The sequence below is a fragment of the Sylvia atricapilla genome, chromosome 25, assembly GCF_009819655.1.
Source record: "Sylvia atricapilla isolate bSylAtr1 chromosome 25, bSylAtr1.pri, whole genome shotgun sequence".
Lineage (NCBI taxonomy): Eukaryota > Metazoa > Chordata > Aves > Passeriformes > Sylviidae > Sylvia > Sylvia atricapilla.
In genome coordinates, this window is record NC_089164.1 from 408,933 (window position 1) to 428,961 (window position 20,029).

The following is a 20,029-nucleotide window of genomic DNA, read 5'->3' on the forward strand; positions in this document are numbered from 1 at the left end:
TCTGCCCGGGGCTGGGGCGCTCCGGAGCAGCCCCTGGCCACAGCCCAGTGAGGCACTTAGCGCTGCTCACTGCTGTGCATTACAGCTCCCGGGCCTCCGGGATGTGCCTTTTAAACACGGGCTGCAGGATCCTGAGTGCTGCAGGGAGCAGAGCCCGCAGGACTGAGTGCCCAGGCTCAGCTGCCCCAGGCACAGCCCTGCTCCTGAACTGCCTCGGGCTCCGTGCCCCAAAAACAGCCCCCAAAATCTGCCATGGGGGCGACTCCTGGAGACAAGAAATCACAGCGACTCAGCGAGCACATCTCCCCCTACCTTGGCCTGCATGTCTGAGTGCTTTAGATGATTTATCTGCTCAGAGGAGGATTATTTCTGAGCCTCCCTTTGCCAAAAAACGTAAGCCTTTATCAAATGGAAATCAGAATCTATTCTTCGGATCAGCAGCCTGGATCACGGCTCAGGTGGAAAGCAGGTCACAGAAAATCAGACCTTCCATGAATATTTATCTTGCTTTTCGTTCAGCTTTACACCTGAGGGGCTGATCCTGGGCCCAGGATGTGCCTGCAGAGTTCTGCCTGTCCAGGGAACAAGGCACGGCCTTATTGGAGCTGTAATATATGGGTAATAGATAATGAATTAATTCCTTTCTTTCTGCTGCTGTCTGCAATAGCAATAAAGGAACTGTCAGATCCAAATCCCTAATTACCTGTGTCATTCCTCCAGCATGATTTAAGCCTGTTCCTCAGCTTCCTCCTGCAGATGAAGGCCCAGGCAATGGGCATTTGCAACAAATAAACTGCGGGCAAAGGTTCTTCAACCCTTTTAAAACTGAGAAAAAAAGGAATTTGATCTGCCGTCAACAGAAATAAAGAGCAGCTCCTCTCTCCTGTGAACAATGTCTGCAAACCCAGAGATCTCCAAACAAGAAGTGGCACAAACGGAGCCATTTCCTCAAGAGCAAAGCCATGGTTTGGATGGAGCCCGTTCAATGCTGTGGCAGGGACTCCTCCTTGGCCATCTCAGCATTTGCTGGGTTGCTGTTTGGGCTGGTTGCATTGTCCTGCTCCGTCACCCAGCCTGTGCTGGGGTCTGCACCTTCTCCCTGGTACTCAGGGTCAGGAATGCATTGTCTGAGCCACAGCAATGATGTTATCTCAGCTCATTGAAGGGAGGAGCTGGTGGAACTCATTCCTTGGTGAGCCGCCTGAGTTTTCGTTACTGAGACTTTCCTGGTCAGAAACATGGGCACAGTGGTTTGGAAAAATCCCATCCCTTTGGTTTGCCATCCTCTCCCCAGCACAAACCCCAGATTACCAATCCTTCCGGCCCTGAGGTTTGCTGTGAGCAAACCCAGTTGTGTTTAACAAGACGTGCCAACGTGTCCTGATGAGCCCCCACCTCCCTGCAGTAAAGTAACAGCACTTACACCAGTAAATCTCGCATTTTGGGTGACGTGACACATTTCCCTAATGAGCCTGACAGTTGTGTCTTTTTAGATGAAGAGCAGGAGCCCCTCCTGCTCAGATAGATGTTTGCATAAATATCCCTTTTGAGCTCCTTGAGAGGCTTAGATGAGAGATTTTCCATTCATGAAGAGCTTCCTTTAGCTCTGGACTATCCAAAAATACTAACTGAATTTACTTTCAAGCTATCAGCTACTGCTGCTTCTGTGAACAGGTTTAAATTAATGCATTAACAAAAGCTCCCTTTCTCCCTCAAAGGTCTGTACTGAGGATTAAGATCTGAATTCCAGGTTAGCCCTTAATGACACACAGATGCACCTTCCCTTTAGCTGGGAGACCACATCCTGCTAGAGCAAGGCAGAAATAATGATCTTACTAGATTCAATATTAAAAAAAAATCAGATTAAGCTCGAATTCTCGTTATAGAATTTGTCTGCAGGTAAAGTTATTTTTAATCTGTTCCAAGATAAAGAAATGAATTTATTTCTGCCTATTAGAATTCTCATCTATAGAGAGGAGTTTGGTATGATAAATTGGTTTGGGGCTAAATCCACCTCTCAGGGTTTTTTTTTGCTCAGCAGTGAGTGGGGACCATCCACTCCTGACCATTAGGAAATATTGGGAAAAAACCTGTCCATGGCTCACCTGGAGGATGAGCATGGACAATCTCACTCCCAAATTTCCCCTCCCTTCCCCCATAAGTAATAATAATAAAAAGGAATGATGATGGCACAGGACTCATTCCCCAGACAATAGCCAGGCAGGCTGTATATTGCTTTATGGCTGTTGACTTGATTTAAAATGCACTCTTAAAAATGAAAGAACAACTCCTTAAATTTGCAGTAAATGTATAGTTCCCCAGACCTGATTTACTGGTTACGAGCCACCAAAAAACTGCAATTCCAATTTATTGTGCTGTTGACTGTGGCAGCAAAGGCCTCGGCTTCACTCCAGCCCTGGTGATCATTCCAAAGGTGATAATTTGGCATTGATCATTTATTTCGGGCAGGGTGGGGGTTTGTTGGGGGGAGTTTTGCTGCTCTCTAATTGGGCTCTGCACTTGCAGCAGCCAGGGATGATGGCTTTGATGGTGACGGGTTAACCACGAGTGTGAGATCAAAGCTCTGCTCTTGCCTTGTGCTCTGCTCACTTCAGAGCTTTTTAGCCCGGCTTGGCTCATAATTACAAGAATTCCCAACTGGCTGGGAGCAGCTCCTGCAAAAGGAACTTGCTGCAGAGCACTTGGATAAAGAGCAATGTGTAAATCCTGCCCGGGCTGTCAGACACCAAAACTCCCCGGGAAATGGGCTGGGGCCGCGGAGGGCGCTGGGCAGGGACAGGGGACAGAGGACAATCAATCCAAGGCCTGACTCGGTGTCACTGCTGCCCTCCAGGGCCCTTTTCCCTCTCCTGCCATGTGGGACATTTCCTGATGCCCTGGCAGCAGCTGAGCACAAAACGCTGCAGCTGCTGGGAAAACTCAGCGCTGCTGGAGCCCGGCCACGGCTCCTTCCTCTCCCCTTTGGGGAGGCAGCAGCAGAACGCAGCTGCCTGTGAGGCTTGATGTGGGCTTGGAAGGTCTCCAGGCACAGAGGGAGAAAAGGCTGAGCACGAGGTAAACCAGAGGTGTCCCTGAGCCCTGGGTTCCCAGAGCCCACGGACAGGGCAGGGCTGCAGAGCAGAGCTGGGGTGGGAATTGTCCACGGGAACGAGGGAGGCTCTGGGAACACCGACAGCACCCCCGGACACCCTGCACTGCTCCCAGTGACCCAGACACATCCCCTGGCTCTGGATCCTGCTCAGAAGGGGCCTGACAACCAGGCACATTTCCCCTCGAGGGCTTTTGGGGCCAACAGCAAGGTCCCCTTAAAAACTCCTGAGGGATGCTGAGAGAATGCGGGATTTAATTGTTGACATGTCTCTATGAAATATTCCCAGTACTGCTCCTGCAAGAAAACTAAAGCAGAACCTTATTACAAAAAAGCATTTCTTAGGGACGCTTTCACCATTCAATATTCTGGTTTTTCTTACAAGAAAGCCAACAAAATTTTGATCCTAGTCCGATTTTGGCAGGCTTTTTCTGTCTCAAAGAAAATTCAGATTTGTCCTGGTGAGGACCATTCCAGCCCTAAAGCAGGACACAAAGTGGAAGGGAATTGAACTCCTGACTTTGCCAGACCTGGGCCATGAAAGTTTGAACCACACATTTCATTTTAAGGTTCCAAAGACCGGCTTTTCCACATAACCCTATTAATGATCTTCCTTTAACCTATGCGGGTGTTTCCAGCAGCCTGGAGCCACAGCGAGGGGACTGTTGGCACAAGCTGCAGGACACGATCAGAACACACGGCTCTGGAGTCCCGGGGAGGTGCTCCTGCAACTGCCACTGCAGAACTCCTGCAGCACAGCCACGCACTCAGTGGCTCTTCAGATGCAGAATTTATGCAGAATAGCACCCAAGGCAGAGAACAAACACAATAAATAAAATACACTGCAGGGGCAGAGGATATAAACACGGAAGAAAATGTAAGGGAAAAAAACTAAGTGAACTATATTTAATATTGGTATTTAACCATGATAGTTCATGCCACGATTTCTCTGGTTGCTTGGCTTGTTTTAACACCAGCAGGTTCTACTTCTCAGTAGCAGAATGAGAAAAAGTTGTCCAAAAAGTTTTAATAAAAGCTGTAATTGGGGCTATAGAACCAATCTTTTAGAGGAGTTTTTTCCTAGAAAAGAGAAAAGGCAGAATGAGAGAGCCAAAGGAAAAGAGGGAAAGAAGAGAGAGTTAAAGAAAGAAGAGAGAAAGAAACAGAGAAAATACATCAGTAAAAAAGAAGCAAGGCAGAAGAAGGAATATTTTCACTTCAGACTATCTGCAGCGAGCTTGCTTTTGACTTTCATACTCTATTTAAAAATACAAAATTGGGAGCATTGCAAAAGAGTTCCCAAATTAGCTTTTTAATAGAGATGGGAAGTTAAAAGGGGCCAAGTCATGGGGGAGAAGCGATTCACAGCCAGGGCAGCCCCAGCAGAGAGTGAGGCCAGAGCACGCCCCAGAGACACAGCAGCAGGAAGTTTTATGAAGTGGCGACACTGTAAATCACAGAAAAACCTCTTATACCAGCAAAAGCCAAATGACATTTCTGGTTCTGCTTTCTTCTGAGCATCTGCAGAGGGAAAGAGCAAGTGAGATATGGGGAGGGTTTGAAAGGGGAAAGCAGTTCTGAAGGCCTCTAATGAAGATGGATTCAGGGCGCTTTGATATGTTCAGATTCTTACAGCTACTGAAAGTTCCTCACAGAAGTTTTGGGATCCACTTTGCACACAGCTCTTCATGTGTCCAGCACACAACTCCAATTATCAGAAATCTAAAGGTTCTGATACCCTGTGTGTGCATGAACTCGTCAGCACTCCACAGGCACTGTAACGCAGATTACAAATGTTATTGGGTTTGGGGAGGGCTACTCACGACCTGGCATCCAGAAATTTGGGTTATTTTTTAATAATTTCACTGAATTATCAGAAAACAGGCCCTGGATTGAACAGATCAGGTTGAGGTTCAGTTGTATGTTAGGAAAAATTTCACCACTGAAAGTGTGGTGAGGCACTGGAGCAGGTTGCCCAGGGAAGTGCTGGAGTCACCAGCCCTGGAATGGCTCCAGAAATGACTGGATGTGACACTTTGGGATGAGGGCATGGCAGGATTTGGTCACAGGTTGGACTTCATCATCTCGGGGGTCTTTTCCAGCCCTAATAATTCCATGAGCCATAATAATTCCTGGTTTCAGAGTTTCCAGCACCAGATCATTGATTTGTTGAAATGTTGACGATTTAGAGGTCTTTCCCTATTTATTTTTTTCCCTTTAAGGAAGTCTTGGGTTTAGAGCTCTGGGAAGAAAGGCACCTGGAAAGAGGCCCCTGGTCATTGCTGGCTGTACCAAGTCCGTTTTTTTCCCTTATTTTCAGGCACCAGAGGCACATCAGACCCCCCAACACCCAGAGATGCATCTGGAGGAGCATCCGCTGCCCCTGGCACTGCAACCCCTGCAGCCCCCCTTTACACACCCCCTTACACACCCGGGACTCGGGTCCCCACTGGGGGGCTGCTGGGGCCCCCCACACCCTGTGCTGAACCTGCCCCGGGGCTCCCACACCGCTGTCCCCATCCCTCTCCCCACCCCGGGTCCCACACCGCTGTCCCCATCCCTGTCTCCATCCCGGGTCCCACACCGCTGTCCCCATCCCTCTCCCCACCCCGGGTCCCACACCGCTGTCCCCATGCCTGTCTCCATCCCCGGGAGCCGCCCGGCGCCGCTCGCTCGGGGTGACACCTGCCGGCGGCCGGGCGGGCGGGCGGCGGGCGGGGACGCGGCCGTGTGCAGGGAGCCCCCGCCGCCCCCCGCCCCCGCCGCCGCCGCCCCTCGGCTCCGAGCCGGCCCCGGGCCCGCCATCGCCATCGCCTCCGCTGCCGGCCCCATCGCCGCCCTGCGCCGCGCCCTGCGAACCGGGCTGCACCGCACCGCACCCCTCCGCTCCCCTCTCCATCCCTCCCCATCTCCCCCCATCGCTCCCCGTCTCTCCCCATCGCTCCGAATCTCTCCCCGTCATTCCCCATCATTCCCCATCTCCCCCCATCATTCCCCATCATTCCCCATCTCCCCCCGTCTCCCCCTGTCTCTCCCCGTCTCTCCCCATCTCTCCGCCGCCGCCCCGCGCCCGCGCACTCGGCGCAGCCCCGCGCTCGGCTCCCGGCAGCCGCATGGCCGCGGAGGCTCCGGGCGGGCGGCCGCGGCCGGCAGCGCCCTGCGGAGGTGAGGGGGTCCTCCGGGAGGGCGGGGGGCGGGCGGGGAGCGGCCCCGGGGGGCGCGGGGACACCGAACCCGAGGGTGGCTTCACCTGCGGGCGGGGCGGGGGCGGCGTGGGCAGAGGGGACAGGGGACAGCGTGGGCAGAGGGGACAGGGGACAGCGTGGGCAGAGGGGACAGGGGACAGCGTGGGCAGAGGGAACAGGGGACAGCGTGGGCAGAGGGGACAGCGGGTGACCCCGGCCGCTCCCACTGCCGCCCCTCGCCGCTGCCGCTGCTGGCCGGTGGTCGCACATCCCGGCACAGCCCGGCACAGCCCGGCACAGCACAGCCCGGCACAGCACAGCCCCGCACAGCCCGGCACAGCACAGCCCCGCACAGCCCCGCACAGCACAGCCCCGCACAGCCCGGCACAGCCCGGCACAGCCCCGCACAGCCCGGCACAGCCCGGCACAGCCCCGCACAGCCCGGCACAGCACAGCCCGGCACAGCACAGCCCGGCACAGCCCGGCACAGCCCCGCACAGCCCCGCACAGCCCGGCACAGCACAGCCCCGCACAGCCCCGCACAGCCCGGCACAGCCCGGCACAGCCCGGCACAGCCCCGCACAGCCCGGCACAGCCCGGCACAGCCCGGCACAGCCCGGCACAGCACAGCCCCGCACAGCCCCGCACAGCACAGCCCCGCACAGCCCGGCACAGCCCGGCACAGCCCCGCACAGCCCGGCACAGCCCGGCACAGCCCCGCACAGCCCGGCACAGCACAGCCCGGCACAGCACAGCCCGGCACAGCCCGGCACAGCCCCGCACAGCCCCGCACAGCCCGGCACAGCACAGCCCGGCACAGCCCCGCACAGCCCGGCACAGCCCGGCACAGCCCCGCACAGCCCGGCACAGCACAGCCCGGCACAGCACAGCCCGGCACAGCCCGGCACAGCCCCGCACAGCCCCGCACAGCCCGGCACAGCACAGCCCGGCACAGCCCGGCACAGCCCCGCACAGCCCCGCACAGCCCGGCACAGCCCCGCACAGCCCGGCACAGCCCGGCACAGCCCCTCACAGCCCCGCACAGCCCGCGGTAGGCGCGGTGCTGAGCCGCCCAGGAGGCGATGGCGAGCCCCGCTCGCTCGTGTTCGTACCGCTCTGACTTTATGGAAATCATCAACTATCGCTGCGGCGCGTCAGGCGCCGCCGGGAGCTCCTCGGCAGAGCGGGGCAAGGCTGGCCCGCTCTGATCTGGGCTCCTGGTCATTTACTTGATGGAGATTCGACAGCAAACAGATAAATGAGCGCGGCTGCCGGGTCTCCGAGTGCCGAGTCCAACCTGTGGCCGTGGATGACAGAGAGATGCTGAGTGGTGCGCGGGCAGGAGCGGTAAGCGCTGCCAAGGAGCGGGGCAGGCACAAGAGCAGGGCGCGGGGGAAAGGGAAAGGTGGCGGGAAGGAAGAAGAAGATAGGGCAAGATCGGTTTAAATCCGTGTGATTTCTTTTTATTCCTGAACGGAGCTGCCCGCCCGGGCCAAGGTGTTTGGTGCAGGTTTGTCATGCTGGAGGAATAGCTCGTTTTCTCGTCCACAAGGAATCGCTCCTGCCCGGGAGCCAGGAGGGGCACGCAGGGAGCTCCGGGATGGAGCCGTGAACTTCAGCCCATACTTTCCCCATTCCATCTCCCCCTTGGCACATTAGCATGCAGGGTAGGCTCTGGTGTGTATTTAACGACTCCATTTGCCAGCGCCGTCAGCTCTCACCGCCCTTCCCCAGCCTCGCTCCGCTCTGCCTGCCCGGAGCAGCCGCCTCCATTTCGGCTCCATCCCGGCTCCATCCTCGGCTCCATCCCGGCTCCATCCCAGCCTCATCCCCGGCTCCATCCCCTGCTCCATCCCCTGCTCCATCCCCTGCTCCATCCCCGGCTGCATCCCGGCTCCATCCCGGCTCCATCCCGGCTCCATCCCCGGCTCCATCCCGGCCCCATCCCGGCTCCATCCCAGCCCCATCCCCGTTCCCATCCCCGGCTCCATCCCGGGCCCATCCCCTGCTCCATCCCGGCCCCATCCCGGCTCCATCCCAGCCCCATCCCGGTCCCATCCCGGCTCCATCCCGGTCCCATCCCGGCCCCATCCCGGCGCCGGGGTCGCGGGGGCCGCTCCCCGCTGGGCAGGGCAGCGAGGGCTCGGCTGCGAGGGGAGGGGGCAGCGCCGAGCGAGCTCAGGCGAGAGAGGCAGGAGAGCCCCGGGCTCGGCGGTAATGAGGGAGAAGCTGTTTAGTCATCTCTATATATACTTTCACAATGATGATCACATTTACTGATTGCTTCTGACTGCATTCGGAGAGGGAGTCGAGAGGCAGGCAGCAGAGCTCACCTTTTATCCTGAGGAGAGGCTGCTCCCCCTTCCTGCCCGCTGCCCACATTTAGCCCTGCTTTTGGGCTCCGGGAGCCTTTCCTTCGCAGGTAAGGCAGCGCTGCGAGCCGCAGGACGGGGCTGGCCGGCAGGGAGGGAGGGGAGAAGCTCGCGTGCATTTATCCTGAGCCTGTTGCTTTTGCTCCTAAACCTCCCCGGCAGACTGAGGGAGCGAGTGTTTTGCAGAAAGTTTTATTTTCTGGTGTTGCCGCGAAGGGGAAGGAATGTGTGACTGACAGAAGACACCGAGGCTTTGGCTGACACATTTTGATTTGAAGCAAAGGTCTCTTTGCTGCCTGAGCCTGACCCAACAAGGACAGGAGAGGGAAGAAGGAATGATCTCCAGGCTCTTCGCTCCCGTTAGCAGTGCCTCATCAAGGAACTTACAGTATGTTTATCGGCCCGATGTCAGGACAGCCCTGGCCGCTCCTAGAAAGGGAAACTCTGAGATTTTTGGGTTGTCTCTGCTCTCTTGAGATGATGGAGGGACATTGAGCAGTGTGGCATTGCCGTGGCAGCTCCGGCGGTAAGAACCCACCCTTTCTTTCCGGGCCTTTCGGTGAGCAGTCGTTCCTGCTCTCTCGGCTTTTCCTCCCGAGCTCTCCCGGGCCAGTCCCGGCTGTCGGGGATTGTCCCGAGCTGTCCCGGGTCAGCCCGGGCTGTCGGTGCTTGTCCCGGGCCAGTCCCGGCTGTCGGTGTTTGTCCCGAGCTGTCCCGGGCCAGCCCTGGCTGTCGGGGATTGTCCCGAGCTCTCCCGGGTCAGCCCGGGCTGTCGGCGCTGTTCCAGGCTGAGCCGTGCTCGGGAGGGACCCGGCGGGCTCCGGAGCGCTGGGAGGGGACCCGGGCTCCTGCTCAGCCCCTTCTATCAAATCTGCTGCGCGGTTTCATTGTCCCCACAGTTATCTGGAGAAAAACAGATTCCTTCCTCTACATGTACTTTTTTAAATCAGGAGGCAAATGATTCTATTTTGTGTACCAGGTCTTCTAAATGTCATCAGCAGGGTGCCGGTCTGCTGAGAACCAGTTCCTTTAAAATTACATGCAGAAATTATGGCAATTAAAATTAGAAATATGGATATAGCTAAATATATGCTTGTTAGAATTAGAGTGTGTCTGTTTTCTGTGAGAGCTCCAGAGACTGTCAACAGTACATTAGATTTTGAGTCCAGCCAATTGCTTTCCAGCCTAAACAGACTGGTGAGCAGTTACCAAAATCCAAGCAGGCAGAAAAGGAGGGTTCTTTCTCCATTCTGGAATTCTACATTCCAGATAAACTGGTCGCTTCTTCTTTTTGAGCTTAGGTTGGGCAGGTCAGAATTATAAATCCAGTCCTCTCTCTCCCAGTTTTCTTTCCCGTCCTTCGGGGAGTGGTAGAGTTCCAAGGACTCATGGACAAGAAAAAGCAAAACCTCTGCAACAGGGAATTTCACCACTCTTCTCACTCTGGGTCCTTCGGATAATTTCCAGCAGGAGAAGGCGCCTCTCCTGTGTATTTGGGGCTCAGTTGGGGCAGGCTCAGTGTAGCTCTGAGGATGAATCTGGGTGTGCTCTGTTCTCACCAGCTGCATCTCTTGGACCCGGAGAAATGGGAACTAAACTCCCACAGAAGAATTCCCCTTTCTTTCTCTTTTGCTTTAATCTCCTGTCCCTTTCACAGCTGAGATATTTATAACTTCCCCACATATACTGCCAGCATGAAAGGACCCATTTCACCTTTTAGAAATTGATTTAAAAAGGTGTAAGTCACTTATGAGTTACCAGTGCTTTATTGGAACAATTATATGTGAAGTATTTATAGTGCCTCAGCAGCTAATGTAGGTAACCTGGAATCTACAAAGTTAGGAAAGTACAGAAGAGATTTCTGATGTGGTTCCCCTGAGAAATCAGGGGAGATGAGGATCCAGTGTGCTGAAACTGCTCAGGTCACCAGCCAGCCCTGGCAGAAGGACTCTGCCGATGGTGCTAAGTGAAATTAAAATAAATTAAGACAGTTTGCCAGCAGGGAAAGCAGGACAAGACGCCTTTTCTTGGTTTCTCAATGATTTGCCTGTGCGTATTCAGTGATTAATGGGTGAAATAGATCTTGTTTTGCTGCCTCGTGTTCTTCGGTGTTTCATGGAAGTTAAAAGATCCCCCGCTGGCGGCAGGAGGCTGCAGCCTGAGCCCACGGAGCCCCTGGAGATGCCCTTTCAGCTGAGGGCTGGGGGAGCTGCTCGAAGCCCTGCAGAGAGGGTTTGCAGCGCTGAGCTCGAGGTCCCCAGGGCTGGAGCGATTCAGGCAGTGAATTCCCTCCTTGGGGGAGAGGAAAACGCTGCTTTGTAACACTGAGCAGCTCTGCGGAGGGAAACGCTGAGGGATGTTCGCCCCAGGGCCGTGTGGATAAGAGAAGTGTCTCCGTGGGATGAGCATCACTCCGGGTTATTGTGTGCTCCGTAATTACAAAAGCTCTTCAGCAGCAGTAAGATGCTCGCACGAGGGATTTCAATTGTCCTGTCGATGGTAAAATTGCATAGGAAGATGCTCCACATTAAGGTGATGAATGTTAATTTGCCCCGAAGAGGAAGAGCATTTCTGTGAGTGCTTCAGGCCTTTTCACCACAGACTGATTCCAGATTTTTTATTCAGTGTTTTGATGGCCCCTTGGAATCAATAACTCTGCAGCCTCACTGGTGGGAATGGCAGCTTCCATGTGAGTTAAAAACTTGAGAGTAAAACTGCTACAAAGATACAATTAGGCTTTGAGGGCCTGAGTCGGTGGAATCAATGGAATTTCCATTGATAAATTGACTTTTGATAGGGCTCCTAATGCATTTTACATGGCAATGGCACCTTTCATCAGGTAATTTCATGGTAGAATTAGAAAAGCACCAGGGAAGGGAAAGTAAAAGCAGGTTAAAACAAAAGTTACAGACCATAAGAACTCTGACCAAAGATCAAAAAATATAAAAAAATTCGTGGTTAGATCAGAATACAAACCCCACTCAAACTTCAAGAGAATGTTGGCCTCTGGTGTCTGAGGATCTGGACAGGGATATTCCTCATCCAAAAATCTGAGTGCAGCAAACGTATTTTGTTTCAACCCAGGAGTCCTTCAGTTCTTCAGCTGAAGGATTCTGCCCCTGTAAGCCAGGAAATAAGCAAAGCATCTTCCTTCCCTCTGGGAAGAAATTCTCCAACCTTGGAGCCTTCCTTCATTCCGATGTTCTTGGTATTTGGGAGCTTAACCCACCAGCCTTCACCTGGGACAGGAGCTTACTGGTGCTCAGGTATTCTGAACAATGTTTCCCCAAAAATCAGAATTTTTCTGGGTCCACTGGAGGGCTGTGATACTTGCCAGGAGTAAACCTCAGCTCTAGATGAAAGAGAGCAGCAGAAAGCTGCTGCTGAGGCCAGGCCTTGCATGAAAGATGGAGGACAACTGGTGAAAACCAGAAAAATTTCCATTTCTTTCAGCTAAGGATGTTCTTAGAGCAAATTCAGACCATACTGAACTTGTTCAGGATTGGAAATGCAGTTCAGGACTGGGAATGCAGCTCAGCCCGGTCCTGGGTTTTCGTGGCGTGTGATTCCACCTCAGGCTGATTTCACTGGAGTTCCCAGCTCTTTCTTGACAGCTGTAGTTAGAGTGATGAGCACAGGAGGCTTACACCTGGGGAATTATGGATTAGTCTTGTTTGTGAGGAAGCAAATATAAATTACTGTGTTTATGATACTTTTAAAATGCTTTTAATGAGGAATCATTTACTATTCAAAAATTTCAATCTATAATAATGCCATAACCCCGCTGAGCTGATTCTCTGTGCCTTGTTCAATGCTGAACTTCATCTGGGAGGTGAGGGTGAGCCAATGGGGTGGAATTCTTGTGTCTGTGCCCGTCCTGGACTCTCCCACCCCACGGGGCAGGACGCCCTGGTGACTGTGTGCTGTGTTCTCCTCTCTCCCGTGCTGCAGATGGAACTGCTCTGACTCCCAGCACGCCCCAGGAGCGCCCCAGGCCCCGTCTGCAGTGACACGCCTGGGCTCACCATGGCAGCGGGAGTGGCGGCGTGGCTGCCCTTCGCCAGGGCCGCGGCCATAGGATGGATGCCAGTGGCCAACTGCCCCATGCCGCTGGCCCCCACGGAGAAGAACAAGAGGCAGGATGAGCTGATCATCCTCAACGTGAGCGGCAGGCGGTTCCAGACCTGGAGGACTACACTGGAGAGGTACCCGGACACTCTCCTGGGCAGCACGGAGAAGGAGTTCTTCTTCAACGAAGACACCAAGGAGTACTTCTTCGACCGGGACCCCGAGGTCTTCAGGTGCATCCTCAATTTTTATAGAACTGGCAAGCTGCACTACCCCAGGTACGAGTGCATCTCTGCCTACGACGAAGAGCTGGCCTTCTACGGGATCCTCCCCGAGATCATCGGGGACTGCTGCTACGAGGAGTACAAGGACAGGAAGCGGGAGAACGCGGAGCGCCTGATGGACGACAACGACTCTGAGAACAACCAGGAGGGCTCCATGCCCTCGCTGAGCTTCCGGCAGACCATGTGGCGAGCCTTCGAGAACCCCCACACCAGCACCTTGGCCTTAGTCTTCTACTACGTCACGGGGTTCTTCATCGCCGTCTCCGTCATCACCAACGTGGTGGAGACCGTGCCGTGCGGCACCGTGCCGGGCAGCAAGGAGCTGCCGTGCGGGGAGCGCTACGCCGTGGCCTTCTTCTGCCTGGACACGGCCTGCGTGATGATCTTCACCGTGGAGTACCTGCTGCGGCTCTTCGCGGCGCCCAGCCGCTACCGCTTCATCCGCAGCGTCATGAGCATCATCGACGTGGTGGCCATCATGCCCTACTACATCGGCCTGGTGATGACCAACAACGAGGACGTCAGCGGCGCCTTCGTCACGCTGAGGGTTTTCAGGGTTTTCAGGATTTTCAAGTTCTCCCGCCACTCCCAAGGCCTGAGGATCTTGGGCTACACTTTGAAGAGCTGCGCCTCTGAGCTCGGCTTTCTCCTCTTTTCCCTCACCATGGCAATCATCATCTTTGCAACTGTGATGTTTTATGCGGAGAAAGGGTCCTCGGCGAGCAAATTCACCAGTATTCCTGCCTCCTTTTGGTACACTATTGTAACCATGACAACACTGGGGTGAGTATTACTTTTCCTTCTCCTGAGCAGCAGGCAAGCATGTACTGGGAGCTTGACTTCAGCTTCTCCTCGGCGTTTTCCCGGGTGCATGTTCCAGAAGGGGCTGGGAGCGTTGAGGGCTTGATTATTCTTTGCCTTACAACTTCTGCAATTTGTGTGTGGTTGTATAAAGCAGAAAAAGCACTTACACCCACTTGACAAATGCTCGGCACGGCGGTGAGCGAGTGCAGGAGGGGCAGAGTGCTGGAGTAGCGGGTTCTGATGAATTCCTGCAGGAGGGAAGAGCTGAGCTGAGCGTGAGGGGCTGGGAGAGAGCTCTGCTCCCTGTGGCTTGGGCTCCAGCCACGCGTTTCACACAAAGCTGCTGGTGGGTCTGTTGTGTCTCGCTGCGATGTCAGTCGCTGTTTCTCCCCTTGACTTGCCAGGAACTACAGATTTGCTGAATTCTAGTGGATGTTGTGGGTCACTGTGCTGAAACGCTCAGCGATGGCCAGGACGTGATCTGGTCTTTACTTAGTTGGGCAGGGCTGGGGCTCCTTGTCTGTGCTCAGCTGTGAGTTGGAGAACCGAGCGCGCTGTGGTGGCTGCACTAGAATTTCAAACATTCCCATAGACAGGTACAAAGATAATGAAATCAAAGCAAGGGGAATGTAGCCTGGAGGGCACTTTCCCCCCTTGTATCGGTTCTGTCTCGCAGATGTTGTGACTGAGATTACAGATTTGTGCTTCTGCTGCTCTGAACTGAATCCTCTGTGCGCAGAATGGCCAGACCTCACCCTGGCAGGGCTGTGTAGAGGAGAGGGGCATTGCAGGCCGCTGCTTTGGGCACACACAAAGCCAGGATCCAGGGCAGTCTCCTCATCCCACACATCACAACAGTACAGGAAGTTTAGAGTTACTTTGCAAACAGTTTTCCCACTGGAGAGTTCACACAGTTTGATATTCAGATGTAGACAATTCTCCTCCTTGTAACGCAGTGACCACTTTTTCTCTAAACTGCCTTTGATTTTAAACACTTCTCTGTGCCTATTACACATGAACAGGCTTACAGCAGCACTTTTAAATTATTAAAATCATAATTCAGCTGTCAGAAAGGCGCCGAATCTGGGCATATGACAACTGAAAGTCTGAATTTCTTCATTAAGTGCAAGTGTAGAACCTGTTTGTCATAGTCACCTAAAGATCTCTTATTCTTCCTTTTCCATAGCTGGGCAGAGTTTGCAGGTTTATGGCAAAAGCTGCTCCTCACCCTGGGAAAGGCAGAGCTCAGTTGGAAATCAGAGCTGGGCTTTGCCTCCCAGCCCTGCCCAGGCTGTGGCTCAGCTTTCCGTGTCCTGACTGGTCTGTCCTGGCCAGTCCCCGCTCCTGTCCCCAGCCCTCTGATTAGCCTCAGGGGACACCTGCCTGGGCTGGCTCCTTCAGGTGTCTGCACGGGGGGAGATGTGTGAAAACCCAGTTCTGCTTTCAGGTTCCCGTTTAACAGCGTTGCCGCCCGTCCTTGCAGGGGCACAGCCTGCACACTCACACCTGTGCTGTCACACCTCTGTGGCAGGAGCCTGGGGCAGGGGCTGTCCTGTGGGCGTTGGGAGCAGCCCCAGTCGGGGCAGAATGTTCTGGGGCTCTGCTCCTGGGGGCACTGCCTCCCTCCGGGTCCCTTTGCCTCCTGTCTGAGCACGGGGACAAACCCGGGGCTCCCAAGAACCTCAGAGCGCTCAGTTGGTGCTAATCACAGGAACCATGGAGGGGCAAGTGCTGGGAATGAGCTGATGTGGATTTAAGAAATCAGACACTTAAACATGGCTTTGTAAGGCTTCATTGGGAAGGGACCTGTAAAATGCCGTCAGAGTCAACACTGAGAGCCCTGGTATCTCTGATTTGGGACTTCAGGGTGTTTCCACCTTCTTGACTCCCCGTGTGTGGGTTAACCCTCCTGGAGGAGTTCTCCATCCAGGGCTGACCCTCACGTCCCCAAAAATCCTCCCAGTTCTGCCCAGCTGGCACTGTCAGACAATATCTCATATACCTCTCTCCAGAAGTCTTTCCAATCTGTTTGGAAGGATCTTGTTGCTAATGAGAGTGCTGGCAGTCCCTCCTGCAGGCACTGCCAGAGATGCAGCCAAGGTCTCCAACGTGCTCCCCAACCCATCAGACTTCCCCTCCTCAGCGTGGCCACTTCCCTGCCGGGATGTCAGAGGCACTCAGAGCTTTTAGTGAGATCCTAAACATTTCCTGCCTTTTGTCCTTAATAATTCAGCCAGCATTTACCACGAGGACATATGAAGCAGTTTTAACTCAAAACCATATATATATATACACATATATATATATACATATATAGTTTGTTTTCACCACCAAAATGTTTAAATCCCCATAAGTGAAGGTTCCCTGAGGCTGGAATCCCACCATTGCACAGAGCTGCCTTGGAGGAGTGATCTGGAATGTGCAGAACTTTTCCCCTGTTACTAAGATCAGCTCCATTTGTGTAAAACAGAAGTTGACTTACAACAACGAGGCAAAGCCAAGGAGACCATTAACCCTCCCACTGCCCTGTGCTCCAGCTGCTCTCCCAGATTCCCAAGTATCCTTGGGATAAAATCACATTTCTAAATAGATAAATAAATAAACATAAACCCATAAATAAAAGGCAATAAAAATGCATTTCTCCTTGAAGGTGAAGCCCAGCGTCAGTAAGTCAGCACTGGTTTTGGTGGGGTTACCACACAAATCCCTTCAGAGAAACCCAGTCTGGCTTGCAGGCTCCTTAGGCAGTCAACAGCCCAGGGAGACAGGTGCAGCAGCTTTTCTGGAGTGGGAAACAAAGCACAGGAATTAAATTATACTGACCCTGCATCTCTGATCCCTCCGCTGTGCTCATCAGCCCTGCTTTAACAGAGGCTGGTTTTAATTTAACATGATTTAAATTTTGCTCAGGAGGCTTTATAATGAAAGCATTATTCTTGGGTGCATCTTAAATCAATCTGAATTACTGAAACAACTATTCAAAATTAATTCAGAATCAGCTCTCCAATTCATGCAGAAGCATTTTTCTCAAGAGGCCAACACTCCCCATCTCCTCTCTGGCCCCTCTCAGCCCCAGAGCGATGGGCTCAGCCTGTGCCAGAGCCCTCGGTGTCCTGCAGGAGTGGGGAGGGAATGCAGCAGGGGAGAGGCGCCAGCCCCATCCCAGCAGCGTGTCCCCGGCCCGGCTTTTAGCGAATTCGATGTGCAATCACTGAGTTTGCATCTCTGCAGAATGTGTGAATTACAGTGAATTCGGTTCCCTCGGGACCGGTGCCTTGGTTTTCATGGAGTCACGGGATGGTTGGGGTTGGAAGGACCTCAAAGGCCGGCTCATTCCAGCCCCTGACGCGGGCAGGGACCCTTCCCCTGGCCCGGAGTGCTCCAAACCCCACCCAACCCTCAGTTTGATTCCTTTTTTAGGGAGCGATCTGGGTGGGGAAACCTCAGGTTCTGCTGCTGCCCCGGTGCGCGGCACAAACACAAAACCTCTGTCACCCCACTAAACCCGACACGGGTTTTTTTGCCCAAAGGAAGTGTTTTTCTAAGCTTTTTACAGCTGTTTTCATTCCATCTGACAGCAGCAGTATGTCTCAGGCTCCTGGGCAGTGTCTAGGACCTGCAGCAGAGACACCAAATTGTAGCTGTGCAAACCTGACCCAGGCTGCTCCAACCCCAGTGTCCAGCCTGGCCTTGGGCACCTCCAGGGATCCAGCTGCTCTGGGCACCTGTGCCAGGGCTGTCCGCCCTCACAGGGAACAATTCCTGCCCAGTCTCCCGTCCAGCCCTGCCCTCTGGCCCTGGGAAGCCATTCCCTGTCCTGCCAGTCCATGCCCCTGTGAAATGTCCTGCTGCGGCTCTCCCGGAGCTCCCCTGGGCACTGGAAGGGGCTGTACGGAGGGAACATCCCCGGAGGGAATTGTCACGAATTTCAATTTGTCAAGAAAGCAGCAGTGCCAGAGCCTGAGGAAGAGAGGCTGGTGCTGGGTCTGGGTGTCCTGAGGGATACACTCCGGAACGTTCTCCTGCCTAGAAAGGCTGAGCTCCCACAGCCTCGGGTCTCTCTGGCTGAATGTCGCAATTACAATTGCAAGCCCATAATGGCTTTGAGAGCCCTGTCCTCTTTCAGGTTGGGCTGCCCTGGTCGATGGGTTTGAAAGACACAGCTCAGTGCACTTGGACAACACAGCCCCGTCTGTATAATTCATTTAAGGAACCCGGTTAATGCTGGGAAGTCGATAAAAGAGCCCTGCTGGCCTGGTTGTGTCAACAGCCTGATCCGGAGCAAGAGCTGGGGTTTCTTACAGGGTTTATTGGCTGAGTGTGTGCAGAGCAGGGGTTTGGGGCAGGGTCAGTTTTGGTCTGTCTGGGCTCAGCTGTGCCTCTGCCAAGTGTGGGTCAGAGAGAACAGGAGCCAACGGGTGCCTCAGCCACCGCCCTGACAGAGCATCACTCTGTTTGCTGGTTCCTCGGTTTTCCTACTTTGAACATCACTCTGTTTGCTGGTTCCTTGGGTTTCCCTGCTCTGAACACCACTGTTTGCTGGTTCCTCGGTTTTCCTACTTTGAACATCACTCTGTTTGCTGGTTCCTTGGGTTTCCCTGCTCTGAACACCACTGTTTGCTGGTTCCTCGGTTTTCCTACTTTGAACACCACTCTGTTTGCTGATTCCTTGGGTTTTCCTACTTTGATCATCACTCTGTTTGCTGGTTCCTCGGGTTTCCCGGTCTCGCTGGTGCTCAGCCGTGGCCGGGGGAGGGCAGGGCTGTGGGCAGTGCCCTGGCACTGGGGCCGTGGTGCCAAGGGCTGCCAGCTGGGCTGCACCCCGGGCACGTTGCAGCGCCGTGCGAGCCGAGCACAGCACAGACACTCAGGCTGATAGTAACCTTCATTCACCCTCCTGCACGCGGCCCAGGAGCAGTTTGCAAAGTCAGGAAGATAATAAATCAGCTCTGGAGCGTTGCCATTCCCCGCTCCTCGGGAAGGAGCGTTGTTTGGGCCAGGAGTCACGCTGTGTGTGTAGGGCCTTGGGAGCTGCCGTGGAACCCAGTCAGGGGCAGAACAGAAACACCACTCTGCATATTTAACATCCCTGGGGAAGAGGGATGGGGTGTGGGGTGTTTCCTTTGTGAAGGAAGGTGCTGGGATTGCAGCACTCTCACCGTTTCCCGCACAGTCAACAATTCCTTATATCCATGGGCCAAAGAACTGCTTGAATTTAATACACAGAAGAATTTAATACACAGAAAGTCCAATCAAACCATGAACCGATGGAGCTACACAAAGAGGCCATTTCCTTGAGCTTTCATTCTCCTCCTCCAGCTTCATCTTATACAAAATGTGTGTCAATGTTCCTCTCCTAATGGATTTACAGATACTGTGTGCGAAATGTCTTTGTATCAGAAACTACAGATGGAACCTTTCCCCTTCACCATCTTGATATAAATCTCAGGCAAGCATCTCATTTTTGAGCTATTTGTATTCACCAGAACTCCAGAAGTATTAAAATACCTTTATTCATTCTTAGAGCAAGTAAATTCACTGGATTTTTTTTTTCCTCTCTTAAAAAAGAATTATCCATCCTTAGGCTTTTTGTGGCTTTGGTATTTGTAACAGTTGCACGTATGTGCAAACGCACCATTTTTAATGTGCAAGACAAAATAACTTGCCTTTAGGGTAACTCATTGTGCGACAAGTGAATTATTTTGAATAAGGCTAAGAAATGGTGCTGACTAAAATTGTAACGTGACTGCTAAATTTACCAGTGGAAGCCTTGGCAGGGATGCATCTATAGCAACTGATTTACAGATTTTTTTTTTTCTGATCTCCTCTTTCTTTTTCCACCCCCCTCTTTTCTTTCTAACCTGCCTCACAGTAAGTGCCTGAGAAATACAGATTAAAGATAACATTGCGTTTTCATTGGAGATGAAGGGAAGTGATTGGCGTGCTGACTGGATCTGGGCTATTTTTAGTCCCATAAAACGATAATTTCATAACAGAGCTGACCCAGTAAAAGTAATCAGTTTACAGCCATCAGCTGGAAATAAGGGACAGAGTAGCCACTGTCAGTGGAGAGCAGCGAGAGGGGAGGAGAAGCTAAAGGCCCTGACATAAATTAGCCAAAACTAATTATGTTCCTTAGCTGATCACAGCCGTGGGTGTGCGCAGGGAGAGGAGCACAGGGAGCTGCTGAGTGTCCGAGTCTCTGCA

At 53.4% G+C, this 20,029-nt stretch overlaps 1 protein-coding gene across 1 annotated transcript in view; it reads left to right on the forward strand.

Moving 5' to 3' along the window:
- The first annotated feature begins 12,636 nt into the window (after positions 1–12,636).
- Positions 12,637–20,029, forward strand: part of KCND3 (potassium voltage-gated channel subfamily D member 3) — a 93,313-nt gene continuing 85,920 nt past the window's right edge. Inside the window, exon 1 of the mRNA XM_066335668.1 lies at positions 12,637–13,801. Coding sequence (XP_066191765.1) covers positions 12,693–13,801 — 1,109 coding nt within the window. The 5' untranslated portion in view covers positions 12,637–12,692. The remainder of the gene's footprint in view (positions 13,802–20,029) is intronic.